This window comes from Asparagus officinalis, chromosome 1, assembly GCF_001876935.1.
Source record: "Asparagus officinalis chromosome 1, Aspof.V1, whole genome shotgun sequence".
Lineage (NCBI taxonomy): Eukaryota > Viridiplantae > Streptophyta > Magnoliopsida > Asparagales > Asparagaceae > Asparagus > Asparagus officinalis.
The window spans coordinates 2,577,762-2,596,568 of NC_033794.1; the positions used below are offsets into that span (position 1 = coordinate 2,577,762).

Here is an 18,807-nt window from a genome sequence, read left to right on the forward strand (position 1 = left end):
GTGGGGTGGATCTGTCTAACTCAAACTATACAAGCTATGGGTCGAACCTTCACCCACATGTTTGTTTCTTCTTTTCTAAATGAGAGGTATATAAGTTGCTACTTAATGGGACTTTGGATTTGGGCCTAGGTTGTCCCATTAGAAATAACTTATACATGGGCTTATTTTTGTAGTGGTTTGAAATATTATGTCAATGCTACTACATAGTTGGAAATTTTTTTGCTAGAGGATGGTGTCACTTGACACCACCCTCAATGAGCTAGTTCCGCCCCTGCATATAACTATTATTTTGTGGGAGTTTGGTTCCCATTCAAGTGCTACATTGTTAATTCATATTAGAATATGTAAAGCAAAGCTTAATTCATATAAGAAGTAAAGCAAAGCTTACCTTTTTGTGCGCATAAGCTTCCACTCTTGCTTCGTATGTTATGTCCCTTTTTTTATTACTATAGTTGGGTGGTAATAGATAAAGCATGTTGTTGCATTAAATTAGAATTTTTTAGTCATGGTTGACTCTTGGTAATAGGAAAAGGTTGCCGTGTTTTTAGTCATGCTTCTTATCCTTTGTTTCAAATGAAATTTTCAATTCTCATATGGACATTGATTTGAACAGAGGGTATTACAAGGTACAAACTCCTGTCTATATTGTTTTATGAGTTAGATTTGTCATTCACTTCCATGTTTTGTAGTTTGAGCCTTTGAGGTAGCATAAATGGGTGTGAGAAGAGGAGTCCTCTTTAATTTCAAAATCTCTTTCTCACTTTTCATATTAGAACTGGTTTTATTATGTTTCTTCTGAATCATACTGTAATATCTGGATCTATGTTTGACTAGTGTGTTTTGTGAAGCTGTCGAGTTATGGGGAAAGTGGAAACAATAATGCTGCAGACTGCAGGCTAAATGTGCCTTACTATCTGCTGTTTATTGATGTCCTCTGAGCAATTTTGGTTTGCATATGACAAATTTGAGGGGATGACTTCGATTATGAATCTATGATGATCTAGAGCGTAGATTAACCCTTTCACTGAACCCATTTTGAGGGGAAGACTTTGATTATGATGATCCAGACGTAGATTAAAAAACGTTTTCAGTGAACCTATGTTTTCATGCAAATGAATCATTGTGGATTAATTGTACCTCAAGCTACTTCCTTACATGTGCCACCTCTTCTTCTTTCTATTAATTGCTTTAACAGGATTAGTGTAACGCAGTATTTAGTTCATTTTTTCAGGGTGTTATATGAGCTTTGTTCTTCATGTTTTGTTCTCATAATTCCTTCCCATTTTACTCTTGTTCATTCTGCTATATATTTTATCTATATTTGGTATTTTAAACTCTAGCTCAGAGCTTATGTTAATTGGTGTGAGACAGACTTGAGTATATTGCTGATCATGGGAAGCAAAGGTCGTGTGCCCCCACCATCTCATCTACGGCAGCCTCTTCCCGGTCCCGGTATGTTGCGCCCGGATCCATTTGGACCAGGCATTCGTCCTCCCCCTGGTGCCTTTCCTTTTGATATGTTGCCTCCACCAGAAGTTATGGAGCAGAGACTTGCTGCACAAGATTTTGAGATGCAAAAGCTTTTGAGAGAGAACCAGCGGCTTGCAGCTACTCATTCAGTTTTGAGACAAGAGCTAGCTGCTAACCAACACGAGCTACAGAGGTTGACCGATAACATGCGTGCTATGAAAGATGAGCAAGAACAACATATGAGGGGACTCATTGATAGGATGTCTAAGATGGAAGCCGATTTGAAGGCTTCCGAGACTGTTAAGGTGGAGTTGCAACAGGCTCATGCAGAAGCCCGTAGTTTAATGGAAGCTAAAGAGAATCTTATGGCGAAAGCGCAACAACTAAACCAGGATCTACAGAAGAGCCACGCTGATGTTCAGCAAGTCCCTCCTTTGCTGTCTGAACTGCACAATCTAAATCAAGAATACCAGCATTGCAGGTGAGAATTTGGGAGCTCTTTGTGTTATATATATATATTTGAAGTTGTCAGTGAGCCATGGGTCTTTTATGCTCTCTTTCAATGCAGAGCTACCTATGACTATGAAAAGAAATTGCGCAGTGACCATTACGAGTCACTTCAACTAATGGAGAAGAATTATATGTCCATGCGGAGGGAAGTGGAAAAGCTACGAGCTGAGTTGACTAATTCAACTAACCTTGACAAGATTGGTATGGATGTTTATTTGTCCGCCCCTCTTAGGCTTTTCAGTTTTCTTCTCTCTCTTAGTTCATATTGTTAATAGATCTTTCTTACAGGTGGTGGATCATATGGTAACAGTGGAGAGTACAAGGAGAATGATACGAGTGGCCAACATTCTGTTGGACAAAATGCATATGGCGATGTTTATGCAAACCCACAGGTTAGATACATTATCGCTTAGTGTCAAAATCACTTGCTATATTTTTTTAATGGTATATATTCACGATATTTTAGTCTCATAAATCTTGATTGACTTTACCATATATATACATATAGAGACATCTCATATTAAAAGGAGAGAGAGCCTACAGGAGATTTTCCGTGTTCTTTTCCATCAACATCTTCAGTGTTCACATGAATATTTACTTGACCTAATATCAGAGTGTTATTACTTAAAGAAGTTCATGTATTTCTATGTTTTGAATTTCATAATCTCCCCTAGTTCCATTTGTCTGGTCATATCTTTACTTGAGCCCTAGATGATGGTTCTCCTCTTCCACAGAAAAAAAAATCAGAAATCTAATCTTCAAGTTAGTTGTGAAAATTTGTTCAGTAACTCAAGCCAGATTCAACCTTGACTGAACCTAAATAGCCGTTTTTAGTTTACAATTTAGTAATTCCAATTCAGATGCCTTGTTAACATTCTACCCTTCTCTTAGAAAGTAAGGATATTATAGCTCAGCAATCAAAAAAATTCCGTTTAGTGCAGCAAGATCTCAGAACCATGGGATTTTTCTTCCTGGGAATCCCCACATTCAGATACTGTCTTGAAGCTTAATGGATGAATTGGTTGGAATTGGTCTAGCCAGTTCTTCTTTGAATTGTGGTTATCCAACTGGAAACAAATAACTGACTACAGTAGATGATCCTTGCTATGAAAGTGTCGTCATTTGAGCTTCTTATTCGAAGGGTAAAAATAAAATCTTTATTCGTGGACAATTGAGGTTTTCTCCTCTAAAATACCGTGCTCATTTTCAGTTACCACAAAACACTTGACAAATAATCACACTAGGAACAACAGAACTTGTCTCAGAAAGCAGCCAAATACTTGGGAAGAAATTAAGGAAGTGCAAAAACGACTAAGAAAATTCTAGTACTAAGTTTCAACAGCATGGAACTAAATGCTATTATCAAAATTACACCAGCGAATTAGTTGAGGTGCAAAAGGGTGAATTTGAACTTCTAGATGTGAAATTTGTGTCCCTAGCTGAGATGCTATAAGCACTACGTCAGGTTTACCCACAGCAGACTGCAAACACACACAAACACGCACACACATGCACTCGTGCCCTAAAATGCATGCACACGGTAAATTCAATCAAGATTTATGTAGACAATGACAAAAATCTATGTTGCATAGATACTTCTCTCATGAAGCTGTACTCATACCTGACACTGCCGTCGACTGTACCCAACACAGACACTCCTTGGACGCTTCTTGAATATATGCTTACCTTTATTTAGATGTGTACGCAATTATATAATACATGTTTTAATTTAAACACTCAATTATATAATATATAATAAAATAAACACAAAATATGTTGTAGGAATTTGATTCTCATAACATGGGAATGAAACAAACAATTTTGATTTCATGTAAATTGTTAAATTTCATATATACATAGCCGTGTCCCCGTTCCCTACCTTTTAGAAATTGGCCATGTCCAGCACCTGTACTCGTGTCTGTACCCATGCAACATAGACCAAAATATTGTCTGCATGTAATATAACTTGTCTAGAACCCCTTATTTTCTTATATATTGTTCTTATACCTTACACGAAAGATCCAAATGAAAATTTCTGCGCTACATACTTTTCAGATCATCTAGTATTTCTATCCCCCGAAATACATCACCTATAAATTAAAAAACTTTTTGAGTCTAGTGCTGGAATTTGTTTTAAGTTTCATAAATGTATTTCTGCTTCAGGAGAGCACGGGTGTCATATGAGGCTGGTAAGCATCACAGTCATCCTTAAATATGGAATCATTCTGATAAAGTCTTAAAAAATAAACCCTGTGCAAGTGGGATATCAGTTCGCATAAGTTGGTTGTTTTTATCTTCTGATTTGAACTATAATTCATTACCACATCATTTATCCCCATTAACTGTTACTATGCTGGCGTCTTTAACCAACAGGGACGTGCATCAACTGGTGGTGGTCCAGTGATGTATGGGGGAGGCTTAGCTGGGGCTGCCCATACTCATCCTGGATATGATGCGTCCAGAGTGGCTGCAGGCTATGATAACTCCAAGGGTGGCAGCTTTGATCCTCCGAAAGGTACTGGTGCTGGCTATGATGCTGCTACTAAAGCAACCGGTGTAGCTCAAGCACCCACGACTGCTGGAAATGTCGCAGCTTCTTATGGATCAGCACAGACTGCTTCACCCTATGGATCAACTAGAGCACCATCGCCCTATGGCTCTGCTCAGGCCCCAAATCCTTATGGATTTGCTCAGGCCCCAAATCCTTATGGAGCTCAACAGGCACAAAATCCTTATGGATCAGCCCAGGCACCAAATCCTTACGGAGCTCAACAGGCACAAAATCCTTATGCGTCAGCTCAAGCACCAAATCCTTACGCATCGGCTCAGGCACCAAATGCTTACGCATCGGCTCAGGCACCAAATGCTTATGGATCGGCTCAGGCACCTACTGCTGGTGGTAGTGCACGCCGATGAACAGGCTTCTGATCTTTTCATAAAGAAGCAGTGTCCAAGAATTCCGAAGGGTTCCTGTTGATCATATTCCTTGACCAATTTCTATCATCTTATATGGAGCTAGCTAATCCTGGACTGCCCTAGAATTGTCATTACTGCACTCTGGATGATTTTTTTTAGCAAAAATGCACATAATTGTTATTAATCATCAGCGTAGAAGCTTGTTGCCTTTCACCTTTGGCTGCGCTTATTAGATTTTGGATGCTGCTTTTCAGTTTCTCACAATCTTTCTCCTATATGAGCTTTTATAAGCTTTTATAAGTGGTTGATTCGGCCATAAAGCTCAGAGTTGTGTGCTTCCAGATCAGAATCTTAGCTGATTTTATACTGGGCCTACTGGCATATTGTAATGTGCGCGGTATGTAGTGACTGATATCTAAGAAACGACATGCATTGTTGCAATGTACCGGTTCTGTTTCTTTTTTGTTTTTTGCAAGATTGGGTATTCACTGTTTTGTTGCTAGCTACTGGCATATACTGTAAAATTTGTCCAGCAGGTTTAAGCTTGGGGGTGCGTGAGATTTTTATCTGACTTGACATTTTCAGTAGGAATTGAAGTTTCCATGGGGAAGACTCTAAAATTTCTTGATGAGACAGACTGTCATTGTTACCTTAATTTGTCTTTAGTTGGTGTTGTGGAACTGCAGTTTTTACTGTAAAGCTCATTGTTCTCATTTATATGGTTTTCTAGTCCAGTATCCGAAGGTGTATTTTCTTCAACAGTAGGAAATGGGTTTCAAATTTATACACTTAATTTATGATTAAACCCCACATTATATCTCTGTTAGGCTTCACAATAAATAATAAAGGATAAATTGTTGCCAAAACACCCCTGAACGTACGTGAGCATCCCCCCCCCCCCCCCGCCCCGGCCAAAAAAAATGTATTTATTTGCATTGTGTCCATAAAATCCACAGTTTCAAGTACAGTGAATAAGAAATGAAAACATGAGCTATATCCGAGGGTGACCAATGAAAAGATGCATCATTTCACTAGTTTGAAATGATGCATCTTTTACCTAGTTTGAAATGATGCCTCTTTCCCCTAGTTTTTATTTTTCTCGATAATCTCCTTTCTTGAGAATCTAGATGGGTTTGCTAATCTTGCAGATATTCGCCTGATTTTATGTTCACTTTTTCTTAGTTTCAAATCTCAGCAACTTTTTCCTTTTCTCTTTTTGCAGATTTTGTCGACCAGAGGATGGTGCATGCGGTGTATTATGGGTGAGTTCAAGTTAACTACCCACAGCCTCTCTCTTTTACAATTTAATCATACGGAACCACTCTCTTTTAACTGTAAATCTTGCTTGTTAACTTCTCTCTTCTTTATTGTGCCCTGACCAAGTACCTAGAACCGGAGAATAATTTCACAAGACACCCCACATTCTCATACAACTTTCCTCGACGAACAATTTTTTTTGCACAATTACCCCCCCGAAATGAGACCCGCGACCCAGATGTCAGTGATGAGATAAAGAGTACAAGTGATTGGTGCATTGTCTTTTTTCATTTCATGATTGAGATTCTCATAGTTTACCATATTATTGTCAATATGAAGCAGTTAAGCAAGTGTGTCGAACATTTAATAAAGTAATACAACTCGTATGAAGAAAAATTAAGTAATACAACCACAGCAAGCAAGCACTTTAAACAGAATAATGAATTAAAACAGATGGCTATAAAAGCTTAAGAGGGGCAAATATCTCTCCTCTTCTATGACTACAATATTAATACTTTTGAAAGGGACGCAGCTTGCACTATTGTCCCCTGAGCCAGCCCTGATCCTGCACCAAAACCACTATCTTTTTATTCTTAGAGATGGATTAAGAATAATTATTGTTTAGCTTTGCTTAAACTAGTTCAGATGATAAGACCTTAGCAGTCCATTAAGCAATCATTTCAAAGGGTTCATAACGCTTCAACCGGGTTGTTTCTCTTAAGCACATTACAGCTGTAAGGGGTCCTAATTGAGCCAAAACAGCAAGTCTTAAAGAAAGAGCAAATATAATTTTGATATAAATTTTTAGAACAATGACCTTATGGGAACAATGGTTCGTTTTTAGATGAAAGATTCGAGATAGCTGCTTTCAGCGTCTCCCTGAATTATTACTTCAAACAAGTTCATGCCAATTAACAACGAAAAGCCCTAAAGTAGAAAATCATGAACAATTACGCTAGAATTTGTATTTAAACTTGTATATTGCAATAAATGGTTGTGTATAAACTACGAGCTTAATCAGGCTTGTTGTTATAGAATGCTTATCCATCCATTTGGGAGTCCATACGAGTACTGAAGATTGAAATGAAAATGAGTGTAGTGATAAGAGTACAAATCTCAAATATTTCTACGAGCATTTTCGTATTCGACAAGGATATTACTAAGGAAGGAAAAGCGAAAATGATAGCAACTGGACCAATATCGGTACCACTTTACTAAAAGGTGTTTAAGACTTGTATCGGTTGCTAGGTTTGAGTGATGAAATTTTCTTTTCATAACAAGAGTACTCATGCTAATTAATGATGTTATGCTCTTCACTCTTGTTTATGGAAGGCATCTAAATGTAGGTCACATTGTGATAAGGAAGTCCTAATTGCCTAGCTTTTCTTCGTGGTACTTTAACCGATAATGCCCTCACTCAATCTACACCGTCTAAATGGCATAGAATCTTGGTTCATGACAGACTCCCCCCACCCTCCAATTCTTGGGTGCTTATAAATACAAGAGAACAGCGCTTCTCTCCATCAAACCAAGGCAATTAGCTCTACATACTCAACGCAAAGAGCACTACCAACTGTTTTCAGAGCCTTTTTCGAGTCAAGGATAGAGCACCAACAATGGGGAGGTCCTCATTCTTCTGTTGCTTCTCCGGATCAAGTTACAGAGATGATGACATTGATTGGTCTCCTAGATACCATAGGAAGATCCGACCGAGTGATTATGATAGAGGCTGGTGGGTTGGTGAGCCTGATGTAGACACTAAAGCTACAGACTTCATTGCTAAGTTCCATAGGAGTCGATTCGCAGACTAGAAGCTCTTGTTCAATAGTCTTTTCTATCATTCATCGTGTTTCCTTTGTATCCTTGTAGTTAGCTTACTTCTCTGTGAGCTGAATCTAAGTGTTTGTTAGCAGTTATTGTCATCAATTATGAATAATAACAACTGGCATTTGTTTCTGTAACTTTGTGTGCGTTGATTTTATGGTACATTTGGTTATATGACCAGCTTATAAACTGAAGTAAAAGAACCTAGCAAGCTTCTTGCTGCCAATTGGGTGGGGTTCATAACTATTTGGATGCATAATTTATTAAAATTTATAAGCAGTATATTATATATAGAAATAACTTAATTATTATGCATGGCACACCTTCTTAAAAATAATTTTTGTAACGTGCTAATAGGATTTTTGAGTTAGCTTGGTCGTTTTATTTAATGTGAGAGACTTGGTTTAAGAAGTGAATCCACAGGGGAACTTGGAATTTTGATGATCAATGTTTATGTTATATTTTCTTCATTTTGAATTAATTTTTCCCTGGTATTGTAAATGCATTTGAGTAATCCTCTTGGTGTGGTTAAAGTTGTGACATTTTGGCATATGTGAAGAAAATGTCACTCTCAAAAGAAAGAGACACTTAACCTCTAAGTTTGATCCCTTTTCTTCTTCTTTTCCCCTTTTCAAACATTCCTTAATCATGCTCATCCGAGAATATCTAGATAATTGTGATTCATTTTTATTTAACGTGATATCCTCATGAATTGCACTCATTCTCATTTTTCCGTAAAACAAATCATAACCGCACACTGAATGAGAAATTCATCATTTTCTGTACATATTGAAAACTGTTTATGATAAAAGCCTGCAATCTTTCAAATTAATTTCTTGCTAGGGAGCACAAAATGCATGTAGCTAGCTAGGTTTTACTTAACTTCTAAAGAGATGCAATTCTCTACTTAAACTTATTTATAAAGCTCAATAGCCTGTTCAGGAGACACAAGGTGACAATTCCAGGCTTTGTGCTCTTTGATTCTTTTTTGCAAACTGGTGTCATTATTTAATATACTAATTAGAGTGGTTAATTTGAAAATGGTATCTCAGTCAAGAAATTGATCTTGTTAGTCTTATAAACATTTGACCACATAAATACTCAGCTCTAAAAGTTATTATGGAAAAAAGTTATTGCTACAATGTAACCCTCAAGGCTATCATGTTAGCGAATATTAGATTTGGCACTGTAAATGAAACGAAATTATTTCGAAAAGGATTAAAATCAACAAGGCTCATATAATGAGATTGAGCTCGCAAGATCAAATGAAGGAGAAAAGAATGAAACTAATTTTGTGCAAGAAAAAAAAATAATTTTTGGTGGCGTATATTAAGAAAGAAATATTCATAGTAGTGATTATATACCTTTTGAAAATACAAAAACGCATCAGAAACCATTGTAGTTTTTTTTAATTATTAATTATATAATGACACCCACTTTTCAGAAATGCTGAATCCGCCACTGATCTTAGTCTTTTTACTAGTTCATCTGGTTAGTTGGAAAAACTGAAAATGTTCAGAGGTTTCCTGGAGCACCCCAACTTAAGAGGGCTAGGTGATATTTTTGAAGTTTAATTAGAGGGGTTATCTCAAAATTGGCCAAACTTAAGGGGGGGTTTTGTGAAATTCACCCTACTTAGTTGACACACTATTAGATGAGACTAGAGGAAGCAAGCAGGAAGGGTGTCAACATTTAATTAAGCAATACATCTACAGCAAGCAAGCACCTTATAAGTAGAATAGTGAGTAAAACAAATTAAATGGCTAAAGGCTTTAAAGGCCTAAAGGCTGAAAGAGGGAAATATCTTGGTATGATCTTCACATTTGAGTATCGCCAAACTATGGATACAGTACATTTGCAAAGGGAGACAGCTTGCACTCATGTGCCCTGAACCAGCCCTGATCTGCACCAAAAGCACTAATCAAAAGTGGAGCTCAAAGGGAAAAGAGCACACTTTAGACCATTATTAATTATCTTTTCCCTAATCTTTTTATTTATTATTTGAGGTAGATAACAGTATCTATTGATTAGCTTTGCTTAAACTAGTTTAGATGATGGAGCTTTAACAGTCCACTAAGCAACCACTTCAACGCGTTCACGGTGGCCATCTGCGAAACTGGCCTGGAATTGTATTATCGGGGGTGGGGGTTGTTCCTAATAGATGCGATAATAGTAAAGGTTTCGAAAAGAATGAGTTTATTTTGGCATCAATTATAGTTGTAGGAGGCTTACCAGAAGAACAAATGAGTTGAAACACACAACAATAGATACTTCAGTATCTCCCTACTTCTACAATACACACATTTGAGTAGGTGCTGATAATTACAGAATTATAGACAACAGATGTTTTGCTGAACTTCTTTTTTCAAAAAACTTGTGTTAAGAACTTATCTTGTGGATAAATGCTAGAATACAGATTAATGACCTTTAATCAGGCTCTTCATTGTTTCAGAATGCACCCTTGGCAATCTATAGAACTCCTAAAGAGGATTAAAACGATGATTCATGTAGAAAATAAAAGATGAACTTCTTGTAAATTTTTTATGTACATGGTCTGCATGTTCAACGAGGATATCACCGAGCAAGGAAGGTGGAAACTGATGCCTGCTGATCATTGCTGGTGTTCAAATTTTGTGCTGAATGATGTGTGAAATTTGCGTAGATTGTTTTTATTGAGTAATTAAATTTTCATTTTATCAGAAAAGAATACTTGTGTTAGATATTGTTATATGCTCCCTTTGGTTATGAGCTAGCTTAGCTTATCTTTTTGTTTATTGCAAACCAATCCCCACCGTAGAGATGGCATAGAATCTTGATTCATGAAAGACCCCCCCCACCCTCCGGCTCTAGGGTGCCTATAAATACTACCTTCTCTATCTCTCCAATCCAAGGCAATTAGCTCTACATACTCAAAACGCAAAGAGGTCTTCGCTGCTGTCTCGAGGAAAGAACACCGACAATGGGGAAATCTTCATTCTTCTGCTGCTTCTCAGGATCAAGCTACCTCGACGATGACATTGATTGGTCTCCGAGGTACCACAGAAAGATCCGACCAAGCGATTATGACAGAGGGTGGTGGGTTGGTGAGCCTGATGTAGACAGTAAGGCCACAGACTTCATTGCTAAATTTCATAGGAGACGTCTCGCAGACTAGAAGGCCCTTGCTCATCTTCGCTCTTGTATCATTCATTGCGTTAATTTCTTCCGCATCTTTTGTAGCTAGATTGTTACTCTGTGAGCTGAATCTTAATTAGTACTTGTTAGCAGTTCTTGCCGTCAATTATGAATAACAAGTGGCGTTTGTTTCTGAACTTTTGTGTGTTGATGATTTTTATGGTGCACTTGGTTATGGCCAGCTGATGATTGAACTGAGAAGCTGGCAGTCTCCCTGCAGTGAATTTAATTAGTGGAGTTGGTCACTATTCGCACCATTTGTTTTGGTGAATCCATGAATAAATAAAACCCCCTTGCCCATCTTTGCCTTCTATATATTATTCATCGCATTTCTTTTGTATCTTTGCAGTTCATTTTCTCCTTTGTGAGCTGAAATCTTTTGTTTTCTGTTAGCACTTCTTGTCATCAATTATGAATAGCAAGTGTGTTCTCCTTTCTGAATTTGTTTGTGTTAAATTTAGTTATGTAAATTCATGATTTTAGAATAATAGTATTTAAGTGTTATACGTGAATATAATTAAAAAGGAAAAAGTTAGTTTAAACTCGTACTTTATAATTCTATTTGGACCAAGTCTTGTTAGACTTTATTTTTTGTGGCCCACGTATTAAACCACCTTTAGTGGCAACGGTTTTTAATCACGTATTTTTTTAAACCATCTTTTATTTTAAGTAACCACATTTTCTCTTTAAACCACGGTTTTGGTGGTCACGTTTTAGTTTAATTAAAAGATAATTATGATTTAATAATATTAAGCGCTAAATTCCTATTGGTCATATTAGTTGAGAATAAATTGTCAAATAACCGCTCACGTTGATGGAACGTGAGATATTTGCTCTATTTAAGACTTGGTCCTCTCTCTACCCATAACGTGATAAAAATTTTCTCTCCATCAAGAAAATTTGAAAAAAAAACTTAAGAGGGCTAAGAGAGAGAAACTCAGGTCTTCAATGTCGTTCTTCTTGCAGTCAATTTCTCTTCAAGATTCGAATCATGGATCAATGTACGCTCTCTTAATTGAATTGTTCTTTGTGAAAACCATCTTGTTCTAAGATCTTGGTATTATGATAATCAAATCAAAATTAAGTTTGATTTGCTTAAATTAAGAATTAGATTTACATGTGGTATCAGAGCCATGATTAAATAACTTATGATTTTCCATCATGATTCTTATTTCTCGTCAAATAGTTCCATCACCGTTAATTAAATGTTTTGAATTCTCTAATTAAATGTTTCAGCTGATTCTCGAACATTATTTTGTTTTGATGTTTTCATATTCAATTGAATACATAAGCCATTGCTAAAGTTGATGATTATGAGACATTACAGTGTATAATAATGTGAATATAAATATATAGGATTATTAACAAATTTAGAATCATATTCATGTTCTTTATCTAATTGATTATCTGTTTATTCAATCTGCTTATTCATTGATATAAATATGTGTATAGATTTTGAGTGACATGAATACTTTAGGAAACATGGTCTAGTGGTAAAAATTTGGGAGGTTGAACAGGAGGTTAGCGGTTCGAATCCTATAGGCATAACAAATATTCAATGTTCAAATATGTATAAAAATTTCCTATGGTTATAGGATTTGAACTGCTAACCTCCTATTCAACCTCCCAAATCTTTACCACTAGGCTATGTTTCCTAAAGTATTTATGTCACTCAAAATCTATATGCATATTTATATCAATGAATAGGAGGTTAGCAGTTTGAATATTTGTTATGGCTATAAGATTCGAACTGCTAACTTCCTATTCAACCTCTCAAATTTTTACCACTCGGCTATGTTTCCTAAAGTATTCATGTCACTCAAAATCTATATGCATATTTATATCAATGAATAAACAGATAATCAATTAGATAAATAACATGAATATGATTCTAAATTTGTCAATAATCCTATATATTCATATTCACATTATTATACACTGTAATGGCTCATAATCATCAACTTTAGCAATGACTTATGTATTCAATTGAATACGAAAACATCAAAACAAAATAGTGTTTGAGAATCAGCAGAAACATTTAATTAACGGTGATTGAACTATTTGATAAGAAATAAGAATCATGATAGAAAATCATAAGTTTTTTAATCATGGCTCTGATACCACATATAAATCTAATTCTTAATTTAAGCAAATCAAACTTGATTTTGATTTGATTATCATAATACCAAGATCTTAGAACAATATGATTTTCACAAAGAACAAATCAATTAAGAGAGCGTACATAGATCCATGATTCGAATCTTGAAGAGAAATTGACTGCAAGAAGAACGGCGTTGAAGACTTGAGTTTCTCTCTCTTAGCCCTCTTAAAAAAATTTTTAACTAAACTAAAACATGGCCACTAAACTACAAGATGATTTAGCACTTAATATTATTAAACCATAATTATCTTTTAACTAAACTAAAACGTGGCCAACGTGGCCACTAAACTACAAGATGATTTAGCACTTAATATTATTAAACCATAATTATCTTTTAACTAAACTAAAACGTGGCCACTAAAACCGTGGTTTAAAGAAAGAACGTGGTTACTTAAAATAAAATATGGTTTAAAGAAATCCGTGATAAAAAACCGTTGCCACTAAAGATGGTTTAATACGTGGGCCACAAAAAATAAAGTCTAACAAGTCTCTCCTAAAAAAATTACGTGAAAACTTTAAGTCCCTAAATAGCAATTTCAATTATTTGAGGGACTAGTTTAATATAACTTAAGAACTGATGGGCCTAATAGCAATTTTAATTTGCCAGGGATGGGGCTCTAATATGAAAGATGTAAGGGGCTAATATCTAAATACGCATCCACCACTTCCCTCCTCATTCCTCAACATCAAATGGAAAAAAAATAACTATTTTAATTTCTCCGATTTCTCCATCTCTCATCGTCTCAACCTCTCTCTTATTAGCCTTCTCAAATTCCCTTCATCTCTCCTCGATCTTCCCAATGACTTCATTATCTCTTAGATCAAACCCCAACTCTTTATCTCGGGTTAGGTTTTCTCTCATTACCGTCGAGAGAAGGGGCAAAGATTTGGTTTTGAGCGAATCAGAGCAGGATTTGGTGAACTCGGTGAAGTGTTGAACTCAGATTGACCGAGTTGTCAGTTTCCATTGAGGTTAGCAGTTCCTGCAAAGTTTGGGTTTTTCTTTATGCGTTTTGCCTGTCTATATGAGAAATGATATGGGTTTTCTTCTTCTTCTTTTTTCCTTCTTTTTTGTATCTTATATTTTAAGGTTGATCATATTGTGATTGAGCTGGAAACTGTTTGAAGTTAGGAGGAGAATTCGTCGAGGCAATTTAACAAACATCTATTAGTTCTCAAGAGAAGTGCATTAAAAATGTTTGCTTGCAGTTCAGCTAATAGTTTCTTGCCTTTGAGAGAATTGGTAAACCTGTCAGATGTTTGCTTGGTCAAAATCAGTGTTATGTGACTACGTCTTTAATTTAGCATGAACTAGATATTAGAAATTTAAAACTTGAAGTTGTTTGCGTTGCGAAGTGTAGTTTCACCCCTAGAATATGAATAACTTCACTTTTAGTTATTTACTATTATTAAGGGTATATCTATTGGAGTTAAAATAGCGCCCAATGTCACTATGGAAAGGGAATATCTATTAGAGTTGAAGGGTCATGGATTTCGCTGCTTGGTTTGAAAGCATATTGATTCCATGATGTGTTAATTACTAAAATCTGCATTACAATTGTTTATGGATATTGGTTTTTAGTAGCAAACTAATTATCTACAGTCTGTTGTCAATTAAAATTTGTGAACTCTGTGAGATCTCTATTTAATAGATGACCATGATGTTATTTAGGAAACTATTGAACCATCATGAGGAAGTTGATGTAGTTGTGTTGTAGCCGGGTGTAGAATTTAATTGGTCATTTTCTCCCTTTCCAATTTATTTCACCATCACAAGATATCCGTTCTCTTGGAGTTTTCCCATTGTCGTATTTCCAATTTATAACTTGCTATGATTATAATTCTATCTTGCGTCAATGAAATCTAATTCAGCAGTATTTCCAATTTATAACTTGCTATGATTATAATTCTATCTTGCATCATTGAAATCTAATTCAGCAGATTCATTGGGAAAAACTAACTTGGAATAATGAGAAATGCGAATATATACCAATCACTCATTTATTTTTTTAATAGAAATCCAACCCCTTCCATTAACATTCTACTAAGAGTTATTTAGATACTAGTCCCTCAAAGTTTTCAATAATTCCACATTAGTCCAGTGAATCCTTGAAATTGCTCATAAGTCCCTCAAATTCTACGGGTTTTGCAATTGGGTCCTTCTATGACCAATAGACCCCTTAGTTTATGTTTTCCCCACAAAACCCTTTATGTTTAAAAAACGTTACCTGAGGGGTATTTTGGTTGTTGAGGGGCCATATTGCAAGACCCCTTAGGATTTGAGGGACGTACGAGAAATTTCAAAGATTTGAGGGACTAATATGGAATTATTGAAGATTAAGGGACTAATATGTAAATAACCCTTCTATTAAAATCTGTCTTCAGAAGCATCTTTCCTGTTCAAAGCGAACCAGACCTCCACCACACTTTGGGCAAGCCTTGATTTCCTGCATGACCATCATGTAGTTCATACAGACCTTGCAGTTCACCGTCAGAAGCATGTTGCTGGAGGTTGAGGTATTAGCTGTGTCCTTGTATGTGCGCAATAAGCCCCTGCCTCCCGCATAATTCTCCTCATTGCTATAGTAAGCCCAACGGGCATTGGCAGGATCCTTCCTAATCCTTTCAGCCATCATGTTCTGTATCAAACATAAAATTCTAATGAAATTACATGACTAATTACCAAATAGAAACCAAGACAAAAGAGACAGAGAGAGGGAGAGGGAGGGATCAAATAGAAACCAGAAATGGTGTTTAGAATATTTCCATTTCTAGTCCACAAACGAGAATAAAAGACGGGCGAAAGGAGAGAACTTTGCTTATTAGGATGTTATATAGTTAAAAATCGAAGGATCTTTTTTACCTTGGTTTCCATCCAATTCCTCCACTCACGAGAATTGTTGAAGTCAATGGCAGTGCTCCTGTTGGTGATAATAGGCTGCGTGGGACGAGGAAGCGCAGCATTTCTATCCTCACGTCTCTTGTTTAGGCACTCGGTAACCATCATATTGAAATAAGAATCCATGGGAGAGGGAATGGTGAGATGTTGTTTTCTTTTTTGTGAAAGGTTGGGAGGCCAAAGTGCAGTTTTTAAAGATGGAGCTACTTCACAAGAATCCATGCTTAGTTAATTTAATTAAATTCTGTAACAGATTTCACTCAGAGGTAAGAGCATCTTTTCTAACAAGAATTAATGAGTGTTGGAGGGACATGAGAGTCGTCTTGTTTGGTCGCTAGCGTAGTTAAACGTGAAAGGCATGGCCTCATATATAGGGTCATTTTGATAAGCGTCGAGTGGACTAGTTGTTTTAAATAACATTGTTAACTGTCGAAGGACCTTCCCACTATACGAAAGCTGCGAAGTTGTGGTGAGGTTTGAGTGTTAGAATTTTATACTCTAATATGCCCACACAGCTTGAGCGCCTGCACTCACACGACAATATTAATTGTTTTAAAATGTACTTTAAATTTGTTGCATGCGGGAACTGAACTTGGGTTGCTTTGATACCTTGTCAAAGGTCTCGTCTACAACACCAAAGCTCCAAAGTTGTGGTGAGGGTTGAGGGTTATAATTTTATATTCTTAGCATTAAAAAATTCTTATATCAATGTGTATTATGTGCAAGTTTAGTAATCTATTATTGTGATGTATTCACTAATATAACTTGTAGCGGAAAATGTGTTATACAGTGAGTTTAACTTCAGTGTTTCAAGATAAGTAGATGCTATTGTAGTCTATAGCTTTTATGACAATTAACTTTAGTTTTCAAAAGAAAAGTTTACATGTTGAATTAGTACTAGAATTAGAAATGGACCTTTTACAAAATTTTACTTGGAAAATTCTAAATGCATTTTCCCTTTTATATGGTTTATTGGTCTTGCTTGTTTTAGGCAAGAACTAGTTCTTCCTCCTAGAATAATTGTCTCATATAGGGTTATCCCCAAACTTTGTATAATGGATTTATTCTTGTGATTAATTGTTGAATCTTTGATATAAGACCAAAAGGTGTTTATAAATGGTCCACTTGAACTTAAGAGTTTAAAATCAATAATGTTTTTTTAATACAATGTATCAGTAATGTTCTATGATTAGAGACTCAATATAAGTAACCATTACTAACTTTCCTTGGATCAATTATAGCTAGCCGTTGGATTTAAATGAGGAGTTGCTATAAATCATTTTTCCATAAGATTAACAATTTTTTAAAATTAGTTAAAAATTATTTTTTACAAATTTTGTGTTGCAAGATGTATGCAGTTTTCTTTTTCCAAGTGTACTAGCTAAATTTGACCGTGACAAAATAATTCCAATATATACTAAATCTGATTATGTAAAAGAATAGAGAAGTTTGATTATCGATGGCTATATGGAAATTACTTATCTTATTAGGTTATTAGCATTTTATTTACCCTAGTAAGTTAACACCTCGACCTTTTTGGGCTAAAGGAAATTCCAGAATTTGGACATTGCTAATTTTCTATGCATAGCAAAGCAGTATATTTAGTATGCAGTAATGGCTTGTTTTATGTCATATTCAAGATGAACCCTTGTAATATAATGCCATAATGGCTTGTTTTATGCCATAGTGAAAGTTGAATGTTTCTATCCTATGTACTCTTGTCTCTAAGTCCTGAAATGTACATGCATGCCCTTTCTGTGTACACAGTGATAATCACATGCTAAAAAAAGAGATTCATAAAGATTGAAATAATCCTACCAGAGTCTCCCAAATGAACAATGAACTCAGTTACTGATTCAATTAAGAATACCTCCCTTTGACCTGCTCAACTTTGAGAGCATACACCAAAGCCTCTAACCATGATCCCATACAAAACAAAAGCATTATCATGCATATGGTTTTATGTATCCATGTCCTTTAACTCACTTTTATGTATGCTGTCCCATGAATTTTAATCTTGTGTAGCACCATTGATAGCCTTCTACATTTAATTTAATTCAGTGTGTAATCATTTTGTAAAGTTCTTACTGATGCTGATGTATAGTATCCTTTCTTATTCTTTTGCTATTACTACCTGTGTTTTTATTTTTGGGGTCTTAATTATATATCATGCGGACACTTAGACCAATTGAAGTTTGCTTAACATGTGCATTGTCTAGGAGTGAAGCGTATGGACTTAAATAGTTCTCTCGTTTTAGTGAGAAATCTTTAACAAGGATTCAATGTCTTTAACTACTTTGGCATTTTCTTTCAGCCAACAGTGGCAGCTGGTAAGGGGGAAAGGCATGATCTGTTGCTAGCCAAACTCTTTTTCTTGAAAATTTGTTAATGCTTATGATGTAGGAAAAACCCACTTTCGCTTGCCATTTCATTAAAATTTGAGCTCTTATTTGCAAATCAAGCATAAACCGTAATTTTCCATGAAATTAAACTGAAATCACATGCCTCTCAATTCACCTTGTTGGGCGCATGACTGAACATACTGCTACCTCCTGTCATAGCCTAAGCCATTTTATTTTTATTTTTTAGTCCATCA

The 18,807-nt window shown here is 35.8% G+C and overlaps 1 protein-coding gene and 1 long non-coding RNA gene across 2 annotated transcripts in view; both read left to right on the plus strand.

Annotated features, from left to right (window-relative positions):
• The window catches only part of LOC109846133 (protein FLX-like 2), a 7,342-nt gene extending 1,882 nt beyond the window's left edge, over positions 1-5,460 (plus strand). The window contains exons 2-5 of the mRNA XM_020415361.1: positions 1,372-1,951; positions 2,039-2,181; positions 2,269-2,372; positions 4,354-5,460. Of these exons, the coding sequence (XP_020270950.1) occupies positions 1,392-1,951; positions 2,039-2,181; positions 2,269-2,372; positions 4,354-4,896 (1,350 nt within the window). The 5' untranslated portion in view covers positions 1,372-1,391 and the 3' untranslated portion in view covers positions 4,897-5,460. The remainder of the gene's footprint in view (positions 1-1,371; positions 1,952-2,038; positions 2,182-2,268; positions 2,373-4,353) is intronic.
• LOC109846143 overlaps positions 13,980-18,807 on the plus strand; it is a 5,362-nt gene continuing 534 nt past the window's right edge. Inside the window, exon 1 of the long non-coding RNA XR_002248467.1 lies at positions 13,980-14,284. This is a non-coding gene — a long non-coding RNA (uncharacterized LOC109846143). The remainder of the gene's footprint in view (positions 14,285-18,807) is intronic.